The sequence below is a fragment of the Microcaecilia unicolor genome, chromosome 6 (assembly GCF_901765095.1).
Source record: "Microcaecilia unicolor chromosome 6, aMicUni1.1, whole genome shotgun sequence".
Classification (NCBI taxonomy): Eukaryota; Metazoa; Chordata; class Amphibia; order Gymnophiona; family Siphonopidae; genus Microcaecilia; species Microcaecilia unicolor.
Genome location: NC_044036.1, coordinates 75,361,222 through 75,383,379, shown reverse-complemented (window position 1 = coordinate 75,383,379; position 22,158 = coordinate 75,361,222). Strand labels below are relative to the sequence as shown.

General features: G+C 42.1%; 1 protein-coding gene across 1 annotated transcript in view; it reads right to left on the bottom strand.

Moving 5' to 3' along the window:
* Positions 1 to 168: 168 nt before the first annotated feature.
* The window catches only part of SLC44A3 (solute carrier family 44 member 3), a 125,076-nt gene continuing 103,086 nt past the window's right edge, over positions 169 to 22,158 (bottom strand). The window contains exons 13-15 of the mRNA XM_030205940.1: positions 16,207 to 16,344; positions 14,117 to 14,353; positions 169 to 1,729 (exon numbers count right to left, since the gene is read on the bottom strand). Coding sequence (XP_030061800.1) covers positions 1,634 to 1,729; positions 14,117 to 14,353; positions 16,207 to 16,344 — 471 coding nt within the window. The 3' untranslated portion in view covers positions 169 to 1,633. The remainder of the gene's footprint in view (positions 1,730 to 14,116; positions 14,354 to 16,206; positions 16,345 to 22,158) is intronic.

Genomic DNA, 22,158 nt, shown 5'->3' with positions numbered 1-22,158 from the left:
AATAAAATTCTGAAATCCATGTTAGAGCAATAACCAAAACAGAAGCTCTTCTGTTTTAGTAGGTCATCACAAAAATGACAACAGCTACTTTGCATTCATCCATGCTCCTTTACAATTTATTCATACAATGTCATACTTGTAAATAAGATGAAGATTTCACTCTAAATACAAATTCTTGTGCAATTTTTATTATCACTGATCGGAAAATAATATCTGAGAGAAACCATGCTCTCTGAAAAATTCTGTTAATTTTAGAACAAGATTTATAATGGCTGAACACAATTTTATGCATTGTAATTGAGTCTATATATGTTATGTACATGTGACACAAACAGCACAAAGGGCTTTCAAGACTGGAGTAGACAATGGTAAACTATATATTTGAAATGCAAAGGCAAGTTGTAGATTATTAAAAGGATTGCTGTCCCCTTTCTCTCATTTGTACAGTGACTTCCATATTAATCCTGGTCTGCAATTCAAATGATGGAATTTTTAATCAATTAATCTACCCAACCTGGGCTGATCAGTAGAATGTTTTTTCACATTCTGGCTGGAACACAGCTGTACTTCAGCTTAGGCAGTGGTATTTTCTTCACTTAGCTTTTTATTTGAAAGGAATTCACAAATTCAAGGATTGGTTTCTTTGTAAGAAAACAAGATTGGCCTCTTCATGTGAAGAAGGTATGTCAATGTATTAAAATGCAAAAAGTTCAGAAACCGAGTTTTTGTGTACTAAAACTCCAAGTATTGTGAATTATTTAAGAATAGCTCTCTTGGGAATCAGAGGGTAATTTCATAACAGGGTTCACCTAGGCAAATGTAGAAGTAGGCCCCTATTTTGAGCTATTCCATAGGTGTCTGTAGCTTTGTAAAATAGTCTCTCAAAACCTGCAGCAATCATGATTAAAATGCAGGACTGTTTTGGGACCTATCCTCTAACATTTTTTTGTCACCCTTAGCCCTCTTTCTTCAGACCTTGAACATTCCTTTTTTTTTTTTTTCTTATTTATGCTGATGATATCCAACTTCTATTCCCTCTTGATAATACTAGCTTGTATAATATTCTCAGGTATTCCTGATAAGTTGACTGTTGCTTGATTTTCCTCTTAGTTTGAAACTAAACTACCGCTTTGTTTTTTTTTTCTGTCACTGCGCTCCTCTTGGCTCACTGCCTGTTGGAAAGTAGTATAACTATGCACTACATCTGCATAACTCTGTTTTTATCAACAGTGAATTACTCTTCATGAGTAGAATGCAGTTCAGCATAACTCTGGCACTGGTTTAGAAATGTTTTTTGAAAAATCTCATTCTCAGCAATATGTGGTTTAAACAACAACAACAACAAAAAACTATTCCAATATTTTCTCAATATATAGGATCAGTACCCCTTAAATGGGACAAGAATGTGGAAAACAGACAATTCATGACTGACCTTTTTTTTCCTCCAATTCAAAATCACATAACTATAAAAATATATATTTTTAAAAATCATATGCTTCAGACAATATGTACATGCTTGTAGCAGAACAATGGCTTCCCATTATTGTTGTAAAAGTCTTGTATTCCGCATTCTCAATTTTAAGCGGATTACATAATAAATATACATACATTCTGATCGGATATTTCATTCCAATCATAATATTATTGGTTTAAGTTCAGTGCCATCTTCCTGCTTCTGGGTATTTTTCTCTCTCCCTTTTATTTCCTTGTTGGTTTCATCCAGCAGATTCTATTAAAAAAAAAAAAGAAAAACCAAAATAAACCCCCCACTTATTTAACTGAAAATTATTTTGAACAGATTTCCTTCAGTTCCAACTATGATTTGGATTGTAGTTTACAATCAAAGGCAATGATGTTTTGTTTATTAAAACCTGATAATGACTTCCTAGTATGCTTTTTCAAAAAATATTTCTATTTTGTATTAATGATTAACATCTTGCAAACAAAGTAAAAAATTACATCTGGCAGGACTTATTGTTTCCTCTTATCGTATTGGCATTTACTATTTTACTAGTAAAAAAAGCCCCATTTCTGATGCAAATGAAACGGGGGCTAGCAAGGTTTTCTTCTGTGTGCATGTGGGAGTGTGTGTGTCCCTGCCCTCTCTCCCTTCCCCTGTGCTGTCGGTCCCCTCTCCCCTCGGAGTCGAGTCCTTCAGTGTTAAGTTTCCTGCTGTGTTTGTGTTACAGAGATAGTGAGGGCTTCTGCCCTCTCTCCCCTCCCCCCTCTGAGTCCTTCACTGTTACAGAGAGCGATTTGATTTCGTGCTTTGCTGTGTTTTCCTTCACTTTGTGTTAGGGCGGGGCAGACACTCATGGGGAAATCGGATATCTCTCCCCCTTCACACTTCCGGCTGGAGGCTTCATTTAGAACGTTGGTGGTGCCTTTTATATATAGAGATGTGATGTGCTCAGTTTGTTTTTCTACGTAAAAGTGAAATGCTTACTTTAAAAAAAAAGCCTTAGAAAACAAAATTTAAATTTTTTTTTTATCAAAAGTATTCTTGCATTAAAAAAGCAGCCATAAAGTAGCATCAAAAATGCAAGGTCCATTAACTTCAAAGTCTTGTTTTATACTCAAAGGCTAATTTCATAAAGCATTTTCTGCATCTAAAGGAGAAATGAAGTTATATTAGGTGCTAACATGCGCCTAATACAGAAAAAAAAAAGCCTAACATGGGACACACACTAAAGTGCATACCATTAGTTTTGGCATGTGTGCATTCTAACTGACCCCACTTAAGTACTCTGTGCAGCCTGTTAGTTCGTTACTATAATAAATACCAAGTAAAGGCAATTCTCTAAAGAACTAAGGATAACAGACAACCTGAAAAAATAACATGAATAACTTAGAAAAAGATTGCAGCGGCTAAGCAGATGTTGAAGAATTCAAACACCTCTTAACTGTTGTACTTCTCCCTATCTCAAGAAAGTCATGCAATCAACCAATGGAAGGTGGGATCTGGACTGGTCATAAGGGTCTCAAGGAAAAAAAATGAGCAGGTAAGACCTATTTTCTTTCTTTATCATCCTACCCAACCAGGCAAAATACTTGTGACATACCAAAGCAGAGAGAGGGATGCTGTCAGAACTCTGCTCCCATGCTGCATTCTCTTGTGCTGAATATTTAGCCTATAAGGCCAGAAAAAGTAATGTAACAAAAGGTGGAATTAGAACATGCTCTGCCCCTAAAGTAGTTTTACTCCTCATGGAATGCATATTTTGGACCTCTGGAACCAAGTGGCCCTAAAGAATGTAGGCTAAAGCAATAGCCCAGCGGTTTCCAAACTGCGCAGTGGCAAATCCCGACCTCCTTCCTGCCAAACAAAAAAAAAACGTAAGGGCAGGGCTGCTGCTGCAGCAGCCTTCAAGCATGTGCTGTCAGTTCTGCCGGTCCTCTTACCACGGAACTGGAAGTTGACGTCAGCAGGAGCAGAGGACCAGCAGAGCCGACAGCGCAAGCCTGAAGGCTGCTGCGGCCCTGTACTTGCTGGTTTTTTTTTTTTGTCTCGGCCACTGGGGCCATAGAGCAGATGGCCTTCGGGACTTGCTTTTGCTGCCAAGGAAGTTGGAAGAAAACAGGAGAAGGGATGAAGTCAAAACGTTGAAGCCAAGTCAGTCTTTTCCCTATCCCATTCACAACAAAGCATGCAAACCTATGAGCTGCTGCATCCACGTTGTCATTCTTCATTGCTGGTAAAAAAATTTTTTTATTTAACCTCACTTATATTTCAAACATGCTGGCTTGTGCAGCATATAGATGTACACAGAGGAAATATAATAATGGAATAACTTTTCATAGGTAAAGTGGTAATATGTTATAAATTGTCAGTGTGATTTGTAAGGGCTGCTTATAGGGACACCCTAGCACTCCTATATTTGTGCAGAGAAAAAAATGGGTGGGGGGGTTGCCGTGAAAAATTACTCTATGACGGGAGCCGTGAACCGAAAAAGTTTGGGAACTACTGCAATAGTCTCTTTAAAATTACTTCTCCTTTACAGACTCCTTCAAAGAATACAAACAACCTTCTAGCTTGCACCCTTTTTGGTGTTCTAGGGAGAAAGACTTGCAGTTATGAAATCCTTCTTGCCCAACATGGCCATCAGAAAAACTTTGTGTGACATCTTTTATGAAAACAAACTTAAGGGCTCAAGGGCTACCCAACCCAAGGTCCACAGGACTAAATTCAAGGCAGAGAGAGGAAAAACATGGCAGCAAGCAGGATTCAAGAGTTTGATATCCCTTTAAATGCAACATATCCCAAGGCTTTCCAATAGACCCAAGTTTCAAAATCAGGTCAAGGCAGCAAATTGCAATTTCAGTGAAACCAGAGCCAACCCTTTCTCCAAATCATCCTGCAAATACTCTAAGATCTCCAGAATAGAAGAGTGTATAGGTAAAATGTTTGTCTTTTTCTACCATGCTTCAAAAAGTCTCTACACTCAAGTAGAAGACTTTCTAGAACATCAAAAAATAGCTATAAACTCTACTACACTATCCTCTGTTGTGCAAGTGTGCCCTCTCAAGAGTTAAGCCGTAAGACAAAATGAAGACATGCCCTGCATCCTGACTGACCACTGCACTAAGATTCCCTCTTTGCAAGCACTATAGGATCCCCAACTTTGTTTCATCATGTTTCCATACCACAGCCTCCTTAGCCAGTTTCGGGCTATTAACACCACTAACCCAGTTACAGGGTGTTCTTCCACTTCCAAAGTAATTCCAAACGTTTGTACTGTCTCGCTTAAATGGGTACACACTTTGAAATACTTAGGTGTGACCTTTAGACTCATAGCTTTCATTCAAATCCCATATTTCTGCAGTTGTTAGATCATGCTTTTTCTCCCTCCATCCCATTTGCCACTACGTAACTATTTGGATGATGATGCCTGCGCTACTCTCATGTACTCACTTGTCACTACACGACTTTGATTATTGCAATTTATTTATGAAGGGTGACCTAATTTTCTCCTTAAGACTGTCACTAGTCCCCAATATTGCCATTCAACTTCTAGCACAGGCTCAACATTTTAACCATGTTTGCCCTCTCTTAGCACAGCATCATTGGCTCCCTATTCCTTTCTATGGCCAGCATCAAATTTTCATGTTAACCCATAAGGTTCTTCAGTCTTGGACTCTGACTAATCTTTCCTTCCTTATTACCCCTTACAGACCCTCAGCATTTGAGCAATACATTTCTTTGCCCCCGGTCTACTGCTCCTGCCCTGTTTTCTTTCTATATCGCCCCTTCCCTCTGGAATTTTCTACTGATCTCCCCTTTTCATCTTCTTCTTTTCTGACTTATGCATTATTTAGTTTCTTTGTTACTAATCATTTTTAGTTGTAAACTACATTGCTTACTATGTGAAAGGTGGTATATCAAATGCCAAATAAACTAACTAACTAAACTAGTACCCAATGCTTCGCAATCCTCTGAATGACTTGGCTCAGCAGTGGCTACAGTAGGAACACATGCAAAGTCCCTGTGTTTGACCACAGCTGAACTAGTGTCTATTCTTGTGGACTGTTTCTCCTTCCTTTGACTGAATAGTTGGGAACTTTTATGTTTTGAGCTGTCATCAAATCTCCTGTTGCTGTACCAATGTTAAGAAGGTCTTCTCTGCTACAATCCATTATCCTGCATCTAATGTATTCCTGCTTAGAAAGTCTGCTTGGATATTGTCTATTCTTGCAAAATATGCTGTTAAAATGTCTACCAGATTCTGTTCTGCCTAGTTCATCATTCATCTTCTGACACTTGGGAGGTTTCTGGTCCCTCCTTATCTGTTCACATAGGCCACCACTGTTATTGTCTGACTAGATGTGGATTGCCTGTCTCTGAATCAGCAACTGAAATCTGATCAAAGCTAGCTGAATAATTCAAGCCTCCAGGCAGTTAACTAACCATACTAATTCTGCTCAGCCACTAAGACATCTGTAGTTATTACTATCCAGCTCAAGTTTTCCAGATTCATCCCTCATGCCAAGTTGGATGCTTGTAAGTACCATGAAAAACTTCTGGTCTCCCATGGAAAAGGCAAGACTAGCGAGAGAGCATAGAGCTTTTGAGCTCTTGCCTATGGCACCAGTTTCGGTATTGCCATCAAGCCAGTGTCCTGCAGATAATCCCATACAGTTGGGTTGGCCTGGCAGATTAAATTCTGAATTTGAACTGCAACTTCTTTGCTCTCGCTCCATGAATGATCATGAAAAAGGCTTCTAAATACTCCAACCTCTGAGATGGTCAAAGCTGGCTCTTGCCTGAATTGGCCACCTCTCCCAAATTGCTCCACTTGACTGATGGCTTTCTTGCTCTTTGGCTCATGTTGTGTGAAGTCTTAAAATAATCCAGATATGGATGAATCAAGATTCCTTCTTTCTGTAAGGTGGATACCACCACCACTTTAGAAAATGTTCTGGGCACATAGCTAGGCCAAACAGAAGTGTAGGAATAGCCTAATGGTTAGTACATGGGAACTGGGTTCAATTCCCACTGCAGCTCCTTGTGACCCTGGGCAAGTACTTAACCCCCCAGGTACAAAAACTTATACTGCAAGTCTACTAGGAACAGAGACAGTATCTGCATATAACATGTACAGTGCTGCATATATGTTTAGTAGCACTATAGAAATAAGTATTAGTAATGCTGTCCTAGTACTACAAAGTGCAGAAAATGCTGATGTGCTGTACAGATAAGGATATGCAGGTAAGGTTCTGTGAAATCCAGCAAGGTCAGAAATTCCCCTTGCTATACCACTGCAATTACTTTAAGGTTTCCATCTGAAAACTAGGGACTCTCGAGATCTAGAATCAAAGTGTACCATCCTTTTATGGCACTACAACACAGATAACATCCTTTGCACTTCAGCGGCAGCCTGCCAATCATTTCCAAATCCATGTGTCTGTCTTAATAGCTGATAGCCATTGCCTTTAAACAGGGAAATTGGATTTGATATACTGCATCTCTGTGGTTACAATCAAAGCGGTTTACATATTATATACGGGTACTTATTTTGTACTTGGGTGGCAAAGGAAGGTTAAGTGACTTGCCCAGAGTCACAAGGCGCTGCAGTAGGAATCAAACCCAGTTCCCCTGGTTACCTGTCCTAACCATTAGGCTACTCCTCTACTCCCCAAAAGCAAAACAGCAACTCTAAGAATACATCAGTAAGAGGATGGGTAAACTGTAGGGAATACCCATCTCAAATAACCTCTAAAACCCACTGATCCATAGTTACCTGGGTCCACCTCAGGTAAACAACCTTAACATCGTCCCACTGGTAGAACAGGAGCATGTGACCACAGAACCTTACGGCAAACCTTTGGGAGCTCCCAAGTTTCCCACAGTGGAATCTCAGCTGCTCTATGACTTCGTTGTAAGGACTGACCCCTGAAGGGAAACAGACTATACTGCATATCATTTGCTGTTCCCAGTCTATATCTTCTAGACTCCCTGAACTGACCTCTAGTTGACAAACCTCTAATAGAGGATCTTGCTCTATCTTCTGGAAGCTGAGGTCTCTTCGATTCTGACAAGGTCTTCAAAAACTTTTCCAGATCCTCTCCAAACAACAACGTACCCCTAAAAGGAAGTTTACTGAGAGGAGTCTTGGAAGTCACATCTGCAGAGCAATTTGTAAGCCTCAAAAAATCTATGAGCAGCTACTAACAAGGCCCTATTCTTAGCTGAAGCCCTAATAAAAGCATAGAAATAATCCACCAGATAAGCTGCACCATCTCCAGCTGGTCCATGACTGACCAATCCTCTAACAAGTCTTGCTAAGACGCCTATGAAAACTGTTCATTCTGGTGCAACCATGATCAGGCTATATACAGTGGGGGAAATAAGTATTTGATCCCTTGCTGATTTTGTAAGTTTGCCCACTGACAAAGACATGAGCAGCCCATAATTGAAGGGTAGGTTATTGGTAACAGTGAGAGATAGCACATCACAAATTAAATCCGGAAAATCACATTGTGGAAAGTATATGAATTTATTTGCATTCTGCAGAGGGAAATAAGTATTTAATCCCTCTGGCAAACAAGACCTAATACTTGGTGGCAAAACCCTTGTTGGCAAGCACAGCGGTCAGACGTCTTCTGTAGTTGATGATGAGGTTTGCACACATGTCAGGAGGAATTTTGGTCCACTCCTCTTTGCAGATCATCTCTAAATCATTAAGAGTTCTGGGCTGTTGCTTGGCAACTCGCAGCTTCAGCTCCCTCCATAAGTTTTCAATGGGATTAAGGTCTGGTGACTGGCTAGGCCACTCCATGACCCTAATGTGCTTCTTCCTGAGCCACTCCTTTGTTGCCTTGGCTGTATGTTTTGGGTCATTATCGTGCTGGAAGACCCAGCCACGACCCATTTTTAAGGCCCTGGCGGAGGGAAGGAGGTTGTCACTCAGAATTGTACGGTACATGGCCCCATCCATTCTCCCATTGATGCGGTGAAGTAGTCCTGTGCCCTTAGCAGAGAAACACCCCCAAAACATAACATTTCCACCTCCATGCTTGACAGTGGGGACGGTGTTCTTTGGGTCATAGGCAGCATTTCTCTTCCTCCAAACACGGCGAGTTGAGTTCATGCCAAAGAGCTCAATTTTTGTCTCATCTGACCACAGCACCTTCTCCCAATCACTCTCGGCATCATCCAGGTGTTCACTGGCAAACTTCAGATGGGCCGTCACATGTGCCTTCCGGAGCAGGGGGACCTTGCGGGCACTGCAGGATTGCAATCCGTTATGTCGTAATGTGTTATCAATGGTTTTCGTGGTGACAGTGGTCCCAGCTGCCTTGAGATCATTGACAAGTTCCCCCCTTGTAGTTGTAGGCTGATTTCTAACCTTCCTCATGATCAAGGATACCCCACGAGGTGAGATTTTGCGTGGAGCCCCAGATCTTTGTCGATTGACAGTCATTTTGTACTTCTTCCATTTTCTTACTATGGCACCAACAGTTGTCTCCTTCTCGCCCAGCGTCTTACTGATGGTTTTGTAGCCCATTCCAGCCTTGTGCAGGTGTATGATCTTGTCCCTGACATCCTTAGACAGCTCCTTGCTCTTGGCCATTTTGTAGAGGTTAGAGTCTGACTGATTCACTGAGTCTGTGGACAGGTGTCTTTCATACAGGTGACCATTGCCGACAGCTGTCTGTCATGCAGGTAACGAGTTGATTTGGAGCATCTACCTGGTCTGTAGGGGCCAGATCTCTTACTGGTTGGTGGGGGATCAAATACTTATTTCCCTCTGCAGAATGCAAATAAATTCATATACTTTCCACAATGTGATTTTCCGGATTTAATTTGTGATGTGCTATCTCTCACTGTTACCAATAACCTACCCTTCAATTATGGGCTGCTCATGTCTTTGTCAGTGGGCAAACTTACAAAATCAGCAAGGGATCAAATACTTATTTCCCCCACTGTAACTTCCACAAATTGCAGCCAACAGAGGTAAAGCAAAGATTTCTTCAGAGGCTTGCTTGAAAAGAACTGCCATCCTGTGGTCTTGAGGATCCTTCAATGCAGCTCTGCCTCCTTAGGAATGGTCATTTTCTTGGTTACTGCTGTAACTATGGCATCCACCTAAAGAAGGCTGTCATGGCACGTAGGCAACTCTGCTTGTGGCACTGGGTAGTGGATGCAGCGTCAAAGTAGTTAAACTGCCCTTTTGGGGCAAGAGCTATTTGAAGAACATCTCAGTAACTTGATGAAAGAACTGGGGGGAAACTAAGCCACAGCACCTGCCAGAGGATAAGCCGAAAGCTTTTGGTTGTCCGTCTTCAAGGGGTTCTCAATCTCGATTTTGAGATAGCAGACAGTATCAAACTGGTTGTCAGCAATATGGTAAGAAGTCCCGCTTTTAGGTACGCCAAACTTCCTTTCATACAGACAGCAAGTCCTCCTCTTAGTCAGCTAGAGCGCCCAATGCCTCCAGAGCTTCACAATGATGCGAGGCTGGTCCACTCTTCTCTTCTGTTCCTCTGGTGGGAGGACATCTTCAGAACTTTTGGGAGGAGTGGGTCAAAAATCACATCAGACCAGTGGATTCTGAATAGTCTTACAAAAGGTTACAAGGTGCGAGTTCTCCTACCTGGTCGCTTACCTTTTTTTTTGTAGTCCCCTTGTCGAAAGGGAATCAAAGTGGTCGAGGTTCAGACCACCATAGATTCCTTGATGGTGCTCCAGGCCATTGTTTTTTGTTTTATACATTTGTACCCCGTGCTTTCCCACTCATGGCAGGCTCAATGTGGCTTACATGGGGCAATGGAGGGTTAAGTGACTTGCCCAGAGTCACAAGGAGCTGCCTGTGCCTGAAGTGGGAATTGAACTCAGTTCCTCAGTTCCCCATGACCAAAATCCACCACCCTAACCACTAGGCAACTTCTCCACTCCAGTTCTCTAGGCCAAACAGGGACAAGGCAGATACTCCATATACTTCATTGTTCCAAAGAAGGAAGGCACTTTTCAACCAGTCTTAGATCTCAAAGGTCTAAATTACTGTCTCCATGTGTCCCACTTTCGCATGGAAAGACTAAGAGCAGTCATAGTCTTACTCTCGATCTCAAGGTGGCATACCTGAATATACTCATATGGCCGCTGCATCACAGGTTTCTTCATTTTGCAGTGCAGGGCCATCATTTCCAGTTCAGGGCTTTATCCTTCGGTCCCTCCACGTCTCCAAGAATGCTTACTAAGGTTATGGTGGTGGTGGTGGTGTCCTTCCATCAGTGTCAGGGAAACAGATTTCAACTGTATCTCAATGACTGGCTCATTCATGTGTTGTCCTGTTTGGTCAGAGTGGTGGCGATAGACAAAGTTGACTGTCTTCTGCAGTTGGGTTGGATGATCAATTGCAAGAAGAGCAGACTAACTCCATAATGGACACTGGAATATCTAGGCATTCTATTTGAAACAGCATGGGATAGGATATTCCTCACACAACGCAGGAGATTGAAGCTGGTTCAAGAGATTCGTCTTCTTGATAAAGGCAGGTCCAGCGTCTGGGACTAGGTCCAGTTTCTGGGGTCAATGATGGCAGCAGCATTGGAAGTGGTACCACAGGCAAGGACTCATATGTAGCCACTACAAGAATCTCCTCTCAGTCTCTGGTGTCACAGAAATATGACCATCTTCCTTGGATGCTGGTTGCCAGAGTAAGCAGTGGTGGTTGTCGCCCAGGAATCTGACTGTTGGGACTCCATTTCCAATAATACAATTGGAGATGGTAATAATGGATGCAAGCAAGTTGGGTTGGGGAGCTCATTACAAGTTCCACTGGCACAGGGCACTGGGATGAAAAAGGAGTCTCAGTGGTCGATAAATGGCTTGGAGCTCAATGTGGAATGCCTTATGCAACTTTGCTCCCTTTCTGGTGGAGGCCCCAGTGGGTTATATAAACGAGCAAGGCAGGACCCGCAGTCATCAGTAGACAGCCTCTCTCATGAAACTTCTCTGATTGTCAGCAGCTCACATCACAGGGTCCTTGAATGTGGAAGCGGACTTTCTCAGCAGTCAGTCCTTGGACCTGGGAGAATGGGAACTATCCAGCCAGGGGGGTTTCAGCTGATAGGGAAGTGATGGGGTTCTCTGCTTCTAGACTTGATGGCGATGAAAAGGAACGCTAAAGTGCTCAAGTTTTTCAGCCATCAGAAATAACCGGGCTCGATGGGGATCAATGTCCTACTGCAGCCGAGGCTGGAGACACATCTACTATACATCTTCCTCCTTGGCCCATGGTAGGCTGCATGTTGGAAAGGATCATAGTGCACTGGCATCAAATAATTCTTGTAACCCTGGATTGGCTGCAGAGGCTGTGGTACACAGACCTGATTCGACTGCTGAACAGGGGGTCCTCTCTGTCTTCCACAAGTACACCACCTACTGAAGCAAGGACCAGTGCTCATGGAGGATCCGTGCCCTTTTGGACTTATGGCTTGGCCACTGACAGGGCTCAGTTAAGACGAAAAGGTTATTCTGATTCGGTCATTGCTTCAGGCTTGGAAACACTCTACTTCCACGGTGTGGTGAGGGTGTGGAGGCCATTCAAAAGCTGGTGTTCTGAGTACAGGATATCTCCCTTCTCTGATCAGGTTGTGCACATCCTAGCATTTCTCTAGGCAAGTGTTCAGAAAGGATTGGCATCTGGCTCCCTAACAGTTCAGGTTGTGGCTTTGGCCTGTTTTAGGGGCTAACTACAGAAGACATCTCTTGTGGCTCACCCTCATATAGTTTGATTCTTGCCGAGAGTGGACAGCTTGCGGCCTCCCTTTCATACACCGTGTCCAGAGTGGAACCGGTGGTCCTTCGGGCTCTTCAGAAGCCTCCTTTTGAACCACTCCAGAAAGCCTCCTTGAAAGATCTTGACAGTATTCTTGGTGGCTGTTGAGCTGGCACACAAGGTTTTGGAGCTTTAGGCTCTCTCTTTTCAGGATCTCCTTCTTTTTGGAGGCGGGGGTCTCCCTGTGCACAATTCCTTCCTTCCGAAAGTGGCATCAGCATTTCATCTAAAACCAATCTGTGGCGCTTCCATCCTTTCGCAGAGAGGACAAAGCAACTCAGTATTCTTCCTTGAAGCTTCTCAATGTGCGTAGAGTCCCCATTAGATATTTGGAAAGCACGAATGAGTTTTGCAAATTAGACAGACTGTGCTTTCAGGTAGTGTAGAAAAGAGTTCCAACTACACCAAAAGACCAGAACAAACAGAAAAGCATAAATGGACCTCCAGGAATGGGACAAAAGGAGACTCTTTTATTGGAAGGACCTGACACGGGCCATGTTTTGGCGAACAAATGCCTGTGTCAGGGGTAGCAAAAGGGTTCAATGACAAAATATACAGTTGCACCACTAGAGGGAGCTTAAATTTAATGCTACTTTCTCCACTTTACTTAAATGTGGTGCTACCTTGATAACAAGCAGGATGTTTATGCTCACAGTTGGGAATAAAAGCACTCATTCTACTGATCCTTCGGTCCTGTAATTGCGAAGCGTTTAAAAAAACGCCAAACTGACCAGTTTTACCACCACCCATTTTGTAGGCGGGAATGGCTCAAGCATTATCTGTTTGCTAACCAATTAATATATGGTAATGTAGCTGGTTAGTGCAGAAATGCCCACTCTCCGCTCCCAATACACCCCTCCTCAAAAAAAGTATATCTTTTAGCATGCAATTAGCGCTTGCAGGTTTGGCAGTTACTGCAGTATGCCTGAGTGCATCCTGCGATACGTCATTTTAAGCTGCATTTGGCACATGTTAGCGCCTAATGCAGCCTAGTAAAGTGCCCCACTTTGAATTGTTTTGTTATACCCTGTATATCTTTGTTGATTCCTTTATCAACCTAAGCATTATTGTATCTTGTTTTTGTATGAAAAAAAAAAATATATATATATACACACACACACAGTATTCTGTGCTTCTTCATGTCAATGTTGAATTATTACAACAAATGAAGTGAGGAAGAGAAAAATGAGGATATCCAAAATTTGGTGTATGGCACCTTTAATATAGTTACAAAACCAACACTAAGACTCAAGTAAGCCTGCTTTAGGGCTCTACAAACCTTATAAAGACAATACACATAAATAAAATTGCATATAAAAAAAGTGTACAATTTTATTTATGCATGTTTACTCTGTCATTTATTAGGATTTATTTATTATTTTGTTTTTTTTCAACGTTAAATTATTCTCATTATTTGAAGAAGTTCTTCATTGTATATTTTTTTTTAAAGACTTATCTGACTTTTCATACCCCCTGACACTGGCATGGACTAAACATAGTCACATTGGGTATTATGATCTTTTAAGTGTGTATGTATTAAACAGTTTTTATTTGGTCTTACTATTTTAAGACCCTGCCTCTCTTTGGTTTTGTTATATAAACAATTAAGAACATGATTCTGCTACCAAAATTTGTACTGAGGTTCAATAGAAGTGAAATACAATATTAGGTTTTCTTTTGTAGGTCTTGGTCTGCAAGCACTGTGTATAACATGCTCTCTTAGAAGAAGGAAAAATACTGAACGGCAGGCGTGAAGAACTTATTGCAACTTTGGACAGAATCAGTTACAGTGCGAGATCTTACTATTACAAACTGGCAAAGGTCTTGACATTTACCATTAAGTCTTGATCCATGAAGTATGGCTTCTCCGAAGAACCATCATTGGTTTCCATATCAATGGCATAACAGAGAAACAAGGCATCTATGATCACTTCAAACACTGATAAAAAGCTGTGAGCTACGATGTAGGCAAAAAAGGCAACTAGTAGCAAAGGGACCACCCATACATGCAGTTCACGGTGATAATTAAATGCCATAAGTCCTCCAAAAACTGTAAAACATACTACAAATACCTGGAAAAAAAAAACATAGCACAGGCATTAATCAATTTCATTTGCCTTGCATCCATCCTTACAATTATACCCATTGGGAATGACCTTGACAAGGGTACACAAACTTCCCAAAGTTTGACTATTCTATGTACCCTAAATGAAGGAGTGGCCTAATGGTTAGTGCAGCTGGTTGCGGAGCTGGGGAACCAGGTTTGATTCCCGCTGGAGCTCCATGTGACCCTGGGCAAGCCACTTAACCCTCCATTATCCCAGCTGCAATATAATTCTAGATTGTGAGCCCATTAGGGATAGTACCAGTACCTGAAAAATAAGAGAGGGAGGGGCCCTTTTACCAAGCTCTGTGAAAAAGCGCCCTTTGCTGGCAGTCATTTTTTTCCACGTGCCAGGGCCCTTTTTACCGCAGCGGGTAAAAAAAAAAGCCCCTAGAACTCTTACCGCATGGCCATATGACAGGGAGCCCTTACTTCCACCCACTGAGGTGGAGATAAGGGCTCCTGCGCTAAGCCGGCAGTGATGACTGAGTACCACTGGGTAAGCCATTTCTGGGGCTTTTCTTTTTCCTCTGGAAATGGCGCACACTCAGGGCGAGACTACTGCCAGTGGCTACGTTAGGCCGGCAGTAGTCCTGAAAAAGCAAATGATAAGCCCACATTGAGCTTACCCGTGCTCTGTAAAAGGGCCCCTAAACCACTTAGGTCTAGGCAGTATATAAATACTGAAAATAAGTAGGGTAGTAAAAATATTTAATAAGCATATTATATTTTACAGAAGCAACTGGTTCAGAAAAAGTAGAAACAAAACCTATCAGTTTGATGGAGTAAATTAGGGCCCTTTTTAATAATTGCGGTAAGATCTAGGTTTAATGCATGACTTTACAGCGCACTAAGCTCAGATTTAATTTTTTTTTTTTAAGGTTGTGTGCTAATGTTCACATTAGTACGTGGTACCTGCAGAAAGTTAACGTTGCAGAGCACTAAGTGCTCCTGCTTTAACTCTGCATTAGCCAGTTAACATGTGCTAATCATAATGTATTAGCTAGTTTACACTTCCATGTCTCCTCAGAGAAAAAGTCTTAGAAATTAAACAATGCAAGATTTTAGCATGTGGCAGTGGCGTAGCCAAGGGTGGGCTTGGGTGGGCCCTGGCCCACCCACTTTGGGCTCAGGCCCACCTAGTACCAGCATAGCTATAATGTGGCTGGCAGGGATCCCCAAGCCCCACCAGCCGAACTCCCAACAACTGTCCCTCCTGCATACCTTGTAAATAGCAGATCTTCGCCTGCAGTGAGCAGTGACTGATGCATACTGCTCACACCGGCCCCATAGCCTTCGCTCTGATGTATTCTTGCCTAGGCGGAAACAGGAAGTTGCATCAGAGGGAAGGGTGTGGGGCCAACATGAGCAGTGTGTATTAGTTGCTGCCTGTTGCCAGTGAAAATCTGCTATTTAAAAAGGTATGCAGGAGAGGGAGGATATTTGAGAGACCATATGGCGTGCAGGTGAGAGGAGAGACCGCATCATCTGTGGGGTGAGGCGGGGTTCTTCTGCCCACCCATCTTGGGCCCAGGCCCACCCAAAATTGGGTGTCTGGCTACGCCCCTGGCATGTGGAAATAGGAAAAACACTGCAAAATGCTTTAATGCATTTGTATGGTAACCTGTTTTCATGTGTGTCAAGGGCTTAATGCCCTATAGCAAAAGGGTCCCTTAATGTTTCCCTTATGATTTTTTAAATGCATGAGTGGTTCAATAAATGTCAGGCAGGTGCACCTTATAGTCTGTGTTAAACAATAAAAAAGTTTCTACAGCATTTGACATTTGTCACTGCATAAAATGATTTACAACTTTCACTCACCATTCCTAGAAAAATTAAGAAGTCTCCAAAGCAATTAAGGGATGCAACATTACGTGAATTCCTTGATAACATATGAAAAGCTTCCTTAGCAGATGTAGAAAAATTTGTTCCGTTAATAACTGTTGCAGTGTACGCATTCTGAAATCAAAGAATAAAATAAATATGCATGCTATAAGCAATTCTAGATTTAATCTGTATAAATGCACAGTCTCAATTACCTTGGAAAATTTATTTTAGCAGGACCTAAAAAGAACTGTTGGGATTTGCAACCCTTATACTGCATACAACCGTGGAACCAATAAGTTATATTTTTGGCTCTCCCTGCACAGTGTTCCATGTAGTCTCATAACTATTGTTCAGTAGGCCATTCTGAGCCTTACTCAAACTGGCCCTTTTACTGTTCTGTGCCTATAGAGAAATTTATTTGTTGGATAAGGCCCAGTGAGTCTTTCTTTTCATAATTAGTAACCTTACTGCACTACAACAACATCCCAGAACATTTATCTGATCAAGGTCAGACCCTGCATTCCTTTTCCTTATTTACCATCCTAGGTTATAAGCTAACTTGTTAACCGGTCATAAACTCTCTGGCTTGCAGTCAATCATTACAAGCAATGTTTTCCCATTCCCTGTTTACTCTGTGTGGATTCAGTTTTCTTTTGCTGTTGAAGTTCATTAGAATACTGACAATGTAAAACAGGGACACCATACACTTAGGGTTCATGTTCCGCTTTGCCCACTGAGACTCCATGGGACTTGGCAAGTCAGTTAACTCTTTGACTGTCTCATGCACAAACTTAGGGCTAGATTTATGTTAATGCACACTATTCCATATTAATGGGTGCTTAATACAGCCTATTTACTAATTAAGGGACCCTTTTACTAAAGCTTAGCATGTGCTAATGGACATTAGTGTGCACTAAATGCTATGTGTCCTATTTTATGACTATGGGTCATGTGGCACACTAATGTCCATTTAGTAAAAGGGCCCCTAAATGCATTGATCACATTAATGTGTGTTGATGTAGAACACATATTAGTAATCTAGCCCTTATAGATAACTACTGTATCTGTGTCTAATTTGCCTCATGACAAGGTTTGGAAAGGAGGACCATTCTAGTCTCATCCAGTGTCCTGGGCTTCCACATTGCAGTTTACCGTTAATTAGGAAATCTATTTCCTAATTAACGTTAAACTGAAATGTGGAAGCCCAGGACACTGGATGAGACTAGAATTGGTGAGGCAAATCACTCAAGCCTCCATTGTCTTGGATATAAACTTAAAGAGCAATTCTATAAATTGGTGCCTCAGTCTAGGTGCCCCAAAGCTAGGTAGTTAGCGCCAATTCCATAATGGCATCTTGGCACCACGTTTCCATTATAGAATATTAGTGCATGTCCATCTGTAGACATGCCCTCTTACACCATGTTACTGGCAGGCATATGTTGGAGTATCTAGATGCACCAAGTGATGCACATAGGTGACACCTACCTCTAGGTGTCACTTTATAGAATTTCCCCCTTAGATTTTGTGAGCCCGATAGGGACAATACCTAGTATAACTGAAGGTAACTCATGCTAGGCTACTACTGAAAAGGTGTGAGCTAAATTACAATAAATAAAATAAACAACTAAAAACTGGACTCAAGGAAGGAAGACTTTGAAAATCAGTTGTGGCATTATAGCATAAGCTACGTAACTTTTTCGTTTAAGTAGGAGATACACATCACGATCCAGTGGAGTTTTTTATGACCTATGAGAATAATGGAGTCAATGAAATGCTGGCTTTAATTATATTGATGTCATATTGCCATGCTTTGACTGTTGAGGTCTTTTTCTCCACTATAAATAAACCAAAAAAGTTTTCAAATTGACACCACTTTCATTTCAATGTTAAGGTTGTTCTAATTATATTCAGCTTTATATTGGTTTATCCACCACGGTTTTTGCTGAATTTTCTGTCAGTACTATCTGTATTCACAATAAAAGATGAACATCTTTTGTTTCAAAAATATAAAATTATAAGAAAATATATATTTGGGCAAAAATGGAGAGGTTGTAGGATTAGGAGTCAAAGAGGACAACATAGCTAAGGTTCTGGTACTAGTCTGCTGTCAGCTACTATCTGTGCTTTACATTACAGCTCTACTTCCAAGTTCTGAACAGACAGAGCATGCAATTCTGAGCTTACGGATTTATCACTACACTTTAAACTGTGTGCAAAAAAGGAGTTTCAAAAGCATCCTTTTATGTTTCACAAGAGAAAATAAAATGTCAGGGGCCATGGAAAAGCAGCTTGGTCAGTTCCAGAAGAAAGGCAGTAGGGCACACATCCAAGCTGCAAGCTCTCTGAACTTCTCACTTATTCAAGTACAGTCAGTTTGTTGAGAAGAATTGTGGCTTTGTTTAGAAGCAAAATTCAGTGCTTGGTTCTGAGATTCTCTGTAACCAAACTCAGTGAAGGCTGAGTGCTATAGCTTTGTGCAAAAGTGAGAACATAACCAGACATGCTCTTAAGATTTCACAATTCCAGCTATTTTGTCCTACCCTCGACTTGTTGGACTGATTGTTTAGTAAGCTATATGAACTGAAGTAATCTAGCCAGAGGGTGTATAGAATGTTTATTTATTTTTGTTACATTTGTACCCCGCACTTTCCCACTCATGGCAGGCTCAATGCGGCGGGCAATGGAGGGTTAAGTGACTTGTCCAGAGTCAAAAGGAGCTGCCTGTGCCGGGAATCGAACTCAGTTCCTCAGTTCCCCAGGACCAAAGTCCACCACCCTAACCACTAGGCCACTCCTCCACTCCACTTTAAATCATCCAAGCTCTGAAAGAGCCAACACTACAAAAAATGAAGGATAAAAGGTCTGTCTCTGTGGTTGAAGGAACACATGAAATTTTACTTTAAGAAGCGTATGCTTCTTAAACATCATGCTTCTGATGCAGGTGGAGAAATATTCTGAAGTGCCAGCAGGGTCTCTAACCATTGAAAGCCTGGAACCCAGTGCCAATGAGATTATCAAGCCCTGCTGGCAGATGAGAAACCTGCATGATGGCACAAGCTTTTGGAATGCCAGTGAGTTCCCAACCTCTACTGGTTGAACAGCAGGTCCTGTACCAGTGTAGGTCACAGCAAACAAGGCATTGTCATAGGACAGGGGTTCTCAACTTAAGTAGTCAGGTCTTCAGGATATCCACAATGAATATGCATGAGAGAAGTTTACATGCACTACTTCCACTGTAGGCAAATTTCTCACATGCATATTCATTGCATACTGAAAACCTGACTGGTTAGGTGTATCCTGAGGTCTGGGTTCAGAACCACTGTCAAAGGAGAAGGTAGGAATGTGTTGGAGTGTGAACAAAAAAAAAAACAACAACAGAGGAAGCAGAATAGCAAGGGGGAAAAAGTCATCAAAAAGACTGGGAGAAAGAGGAGCTAGAGATCACAGGAATAGAGAATGCACGCGCACACACTGTGGTGTTTTCTCATTCCCTACCCACTCACTAAGACACATCCCAAAAAATCTGTCCTTGTTATATACCTTTTTAACACAGTACAGCAACAACAAAAGGTAAAGACTTATTGCAGTGAAAATCTTTGACCTTTTTCTATTAAGTCAGGGCCTCCCACCTTCCTATCTGGTGCTGGTCACTCAGAAAGACCCTGAAGCTAATAGAGGCCAGTTTTATGGAGGTCTGAACATCTTATGGCTAAATGAAGAATATCAAATAATAAAATACTAAAGCAGTTATATAGAAAGAACTACAGATGGTAATGATCCAGAGATTAAATCACACTTACTGTGTGTAGATGGCATGATTCTGTTAATATATTTGTGAGTGACATTGCCGAACGGTTAGAAGGAGAAGTTTGCCTTTTTGTGGATGATACCAAGATTTGTAACAGAGTGGACACCCCGGAGGGAGTGGAAAACGTGAAAAGGGATATGCAGAAGCTAGAAGAATGGTCTAATTTTTGCAATTAAAATTCAATGTGAAGAAATGCAAAGTGATGCACTTAGGGAGTAGAAATCCACGGGAGACATATGTGTTAGGCGGTGAGAGTCTGATATGTACAGGCAGGGAGAGAGAGCTTGGGATGATAGTATCTGAGGATCTGAAGGCGGCGAAACAGTGTGACAAGGCGGTGGCCATAGCCAGAAGGTTGCTAGGTTGTATAGAGAGAGGTGTGACCAGTAGAAGAAAGGAGGTGTTGATGCCCCTGTACAAGTTATTGGTGAGGCCCTACCTGGAGTATTGTGTTCAGTTTTGGAGGCCGTAGCTTGCTAAGGATGTAAAAAGAATTGAAGCAGTGCAAAGAAAAGCTACAAAAATGGTATTGGATTTGCGTTACAGGACGTATGAGGAGAGACTTGCTGACTTGAACATGTATACCCTGGAGAAAAGGAGAAACAGGGGTGATATGATACAGACATTCAAATATTTGAAAGGTATTAATCCGCAAACGAACCTTTTCCGGAGATGGGAAGGCAGTAGAACTAGAGCACATGAAATGAGGTTAAAGAGGGGCAGACTCGAGAAAAATGTCAGGAAGTATTTTTTCACGGGGACATTGGTGGATACTTGGAATACCCTCCCGAGGGAGGTGGTGGAGATGAAAACGGTAATGGAATTCAAAAATGCGTGGGATAAACATCAGCACCGGTGGTTAGGAGGTGGGGCTAGAGGTTGGGAGGCGGGGCTAGTGCTGGGCAGACTTCTATGGTCTGTGCCCTGAAAATGGCAGATAAAAAATGAAGATCAGGTATACATACAGTATAAAGTAGTACATATGAGTTTATCTTGTTGGGCAGACTGGATGGACCGTACAGGTCTTTTTCTGCCGTCACTTACTATGCTACTATCAGGCTTATTTTTGAAAGTGATCGTCGGCGATCTTCCGACATAAATCGGGAGATGGCCGGCGATCTCGCAAAAGCGGCGAAATCGGTATAATCGAAAGCTGCTTTTTTGACACTATCGCTGCTTTCCCGTCGCCGAGCCGGCGAAAGTTCAAGGGGGCGTGTCGGCGGCGAAGCGAAGGCGGGACATGGCCATGGCTACCAGATGGCTGGCTTTTGCGGATAATGGAAAACAAAAAAGCGGCATTAATTAGTATTTCGCCGCTTTTACTTGGTCCTTTTATTTTCACGACCAAGCCTCAAAAAGGTGCCCGAACTGACCAGATGACCACCGAAGGGAATAGGGGATGACCTCCCCGTCCTCCCCCAGTGGTCACCAACCCCCTCCCACACTAAAAAAATAAAAATAAAAACCTTTTTTGCCAGCCTGTATGCCAGCCTCAAATGTCATACCCAGCTCCCTGACAGCAGTATGCAGGTCCCTGGAATAGTTTATGTTGGTTGCAGTGGACTTCAGGCAGGTGGACCCAGGCCCATCCCCCCCCTACCTGTTACACTTGTGGTGGTAAGTGTTGAGTCCTCCAAACCCCCAAAACCCACTGTACCCACATTTATGTGCCCCCCTTCACCCATAAGGACTATGGTAGTGGTGTAGAGTTGTGGCGAGTGGGTTTTGGGGGGATTTGGGGGGCTCAGCACCCAAGGTAAGGGAGCTATGCACCTGGGAGGTATTTATATATTTGTTTAAAATTTTTAGAAGTGCCTCTTAGGGTGCCCGGTTGGTGTCCTGTAAGTGAAACTTGTTTTGTATGTGGTTTTATATTTCAGACCTTGGCATCTAGGGAAGTGGACTGTGAGGTAGGATCTTGTGTTCTTGGTTGTGTTGCTGTAGTATTATTAGGTTGGTCATGTAAGCTGGAGAGAGGCCAAAAATTATTTGTTAGGCTAGTGTACAGATCTTGAAAGATATGCGGGTTTTGATAGGTAGCTAGTGTAGATTTTGGAGTGGAGGTCATATGTGTTTGAAATGGTTTTTGCCATATTTGAGTCTTGCTGCTGTGTATTTCGCAGTTTGTAGTTTCTTTA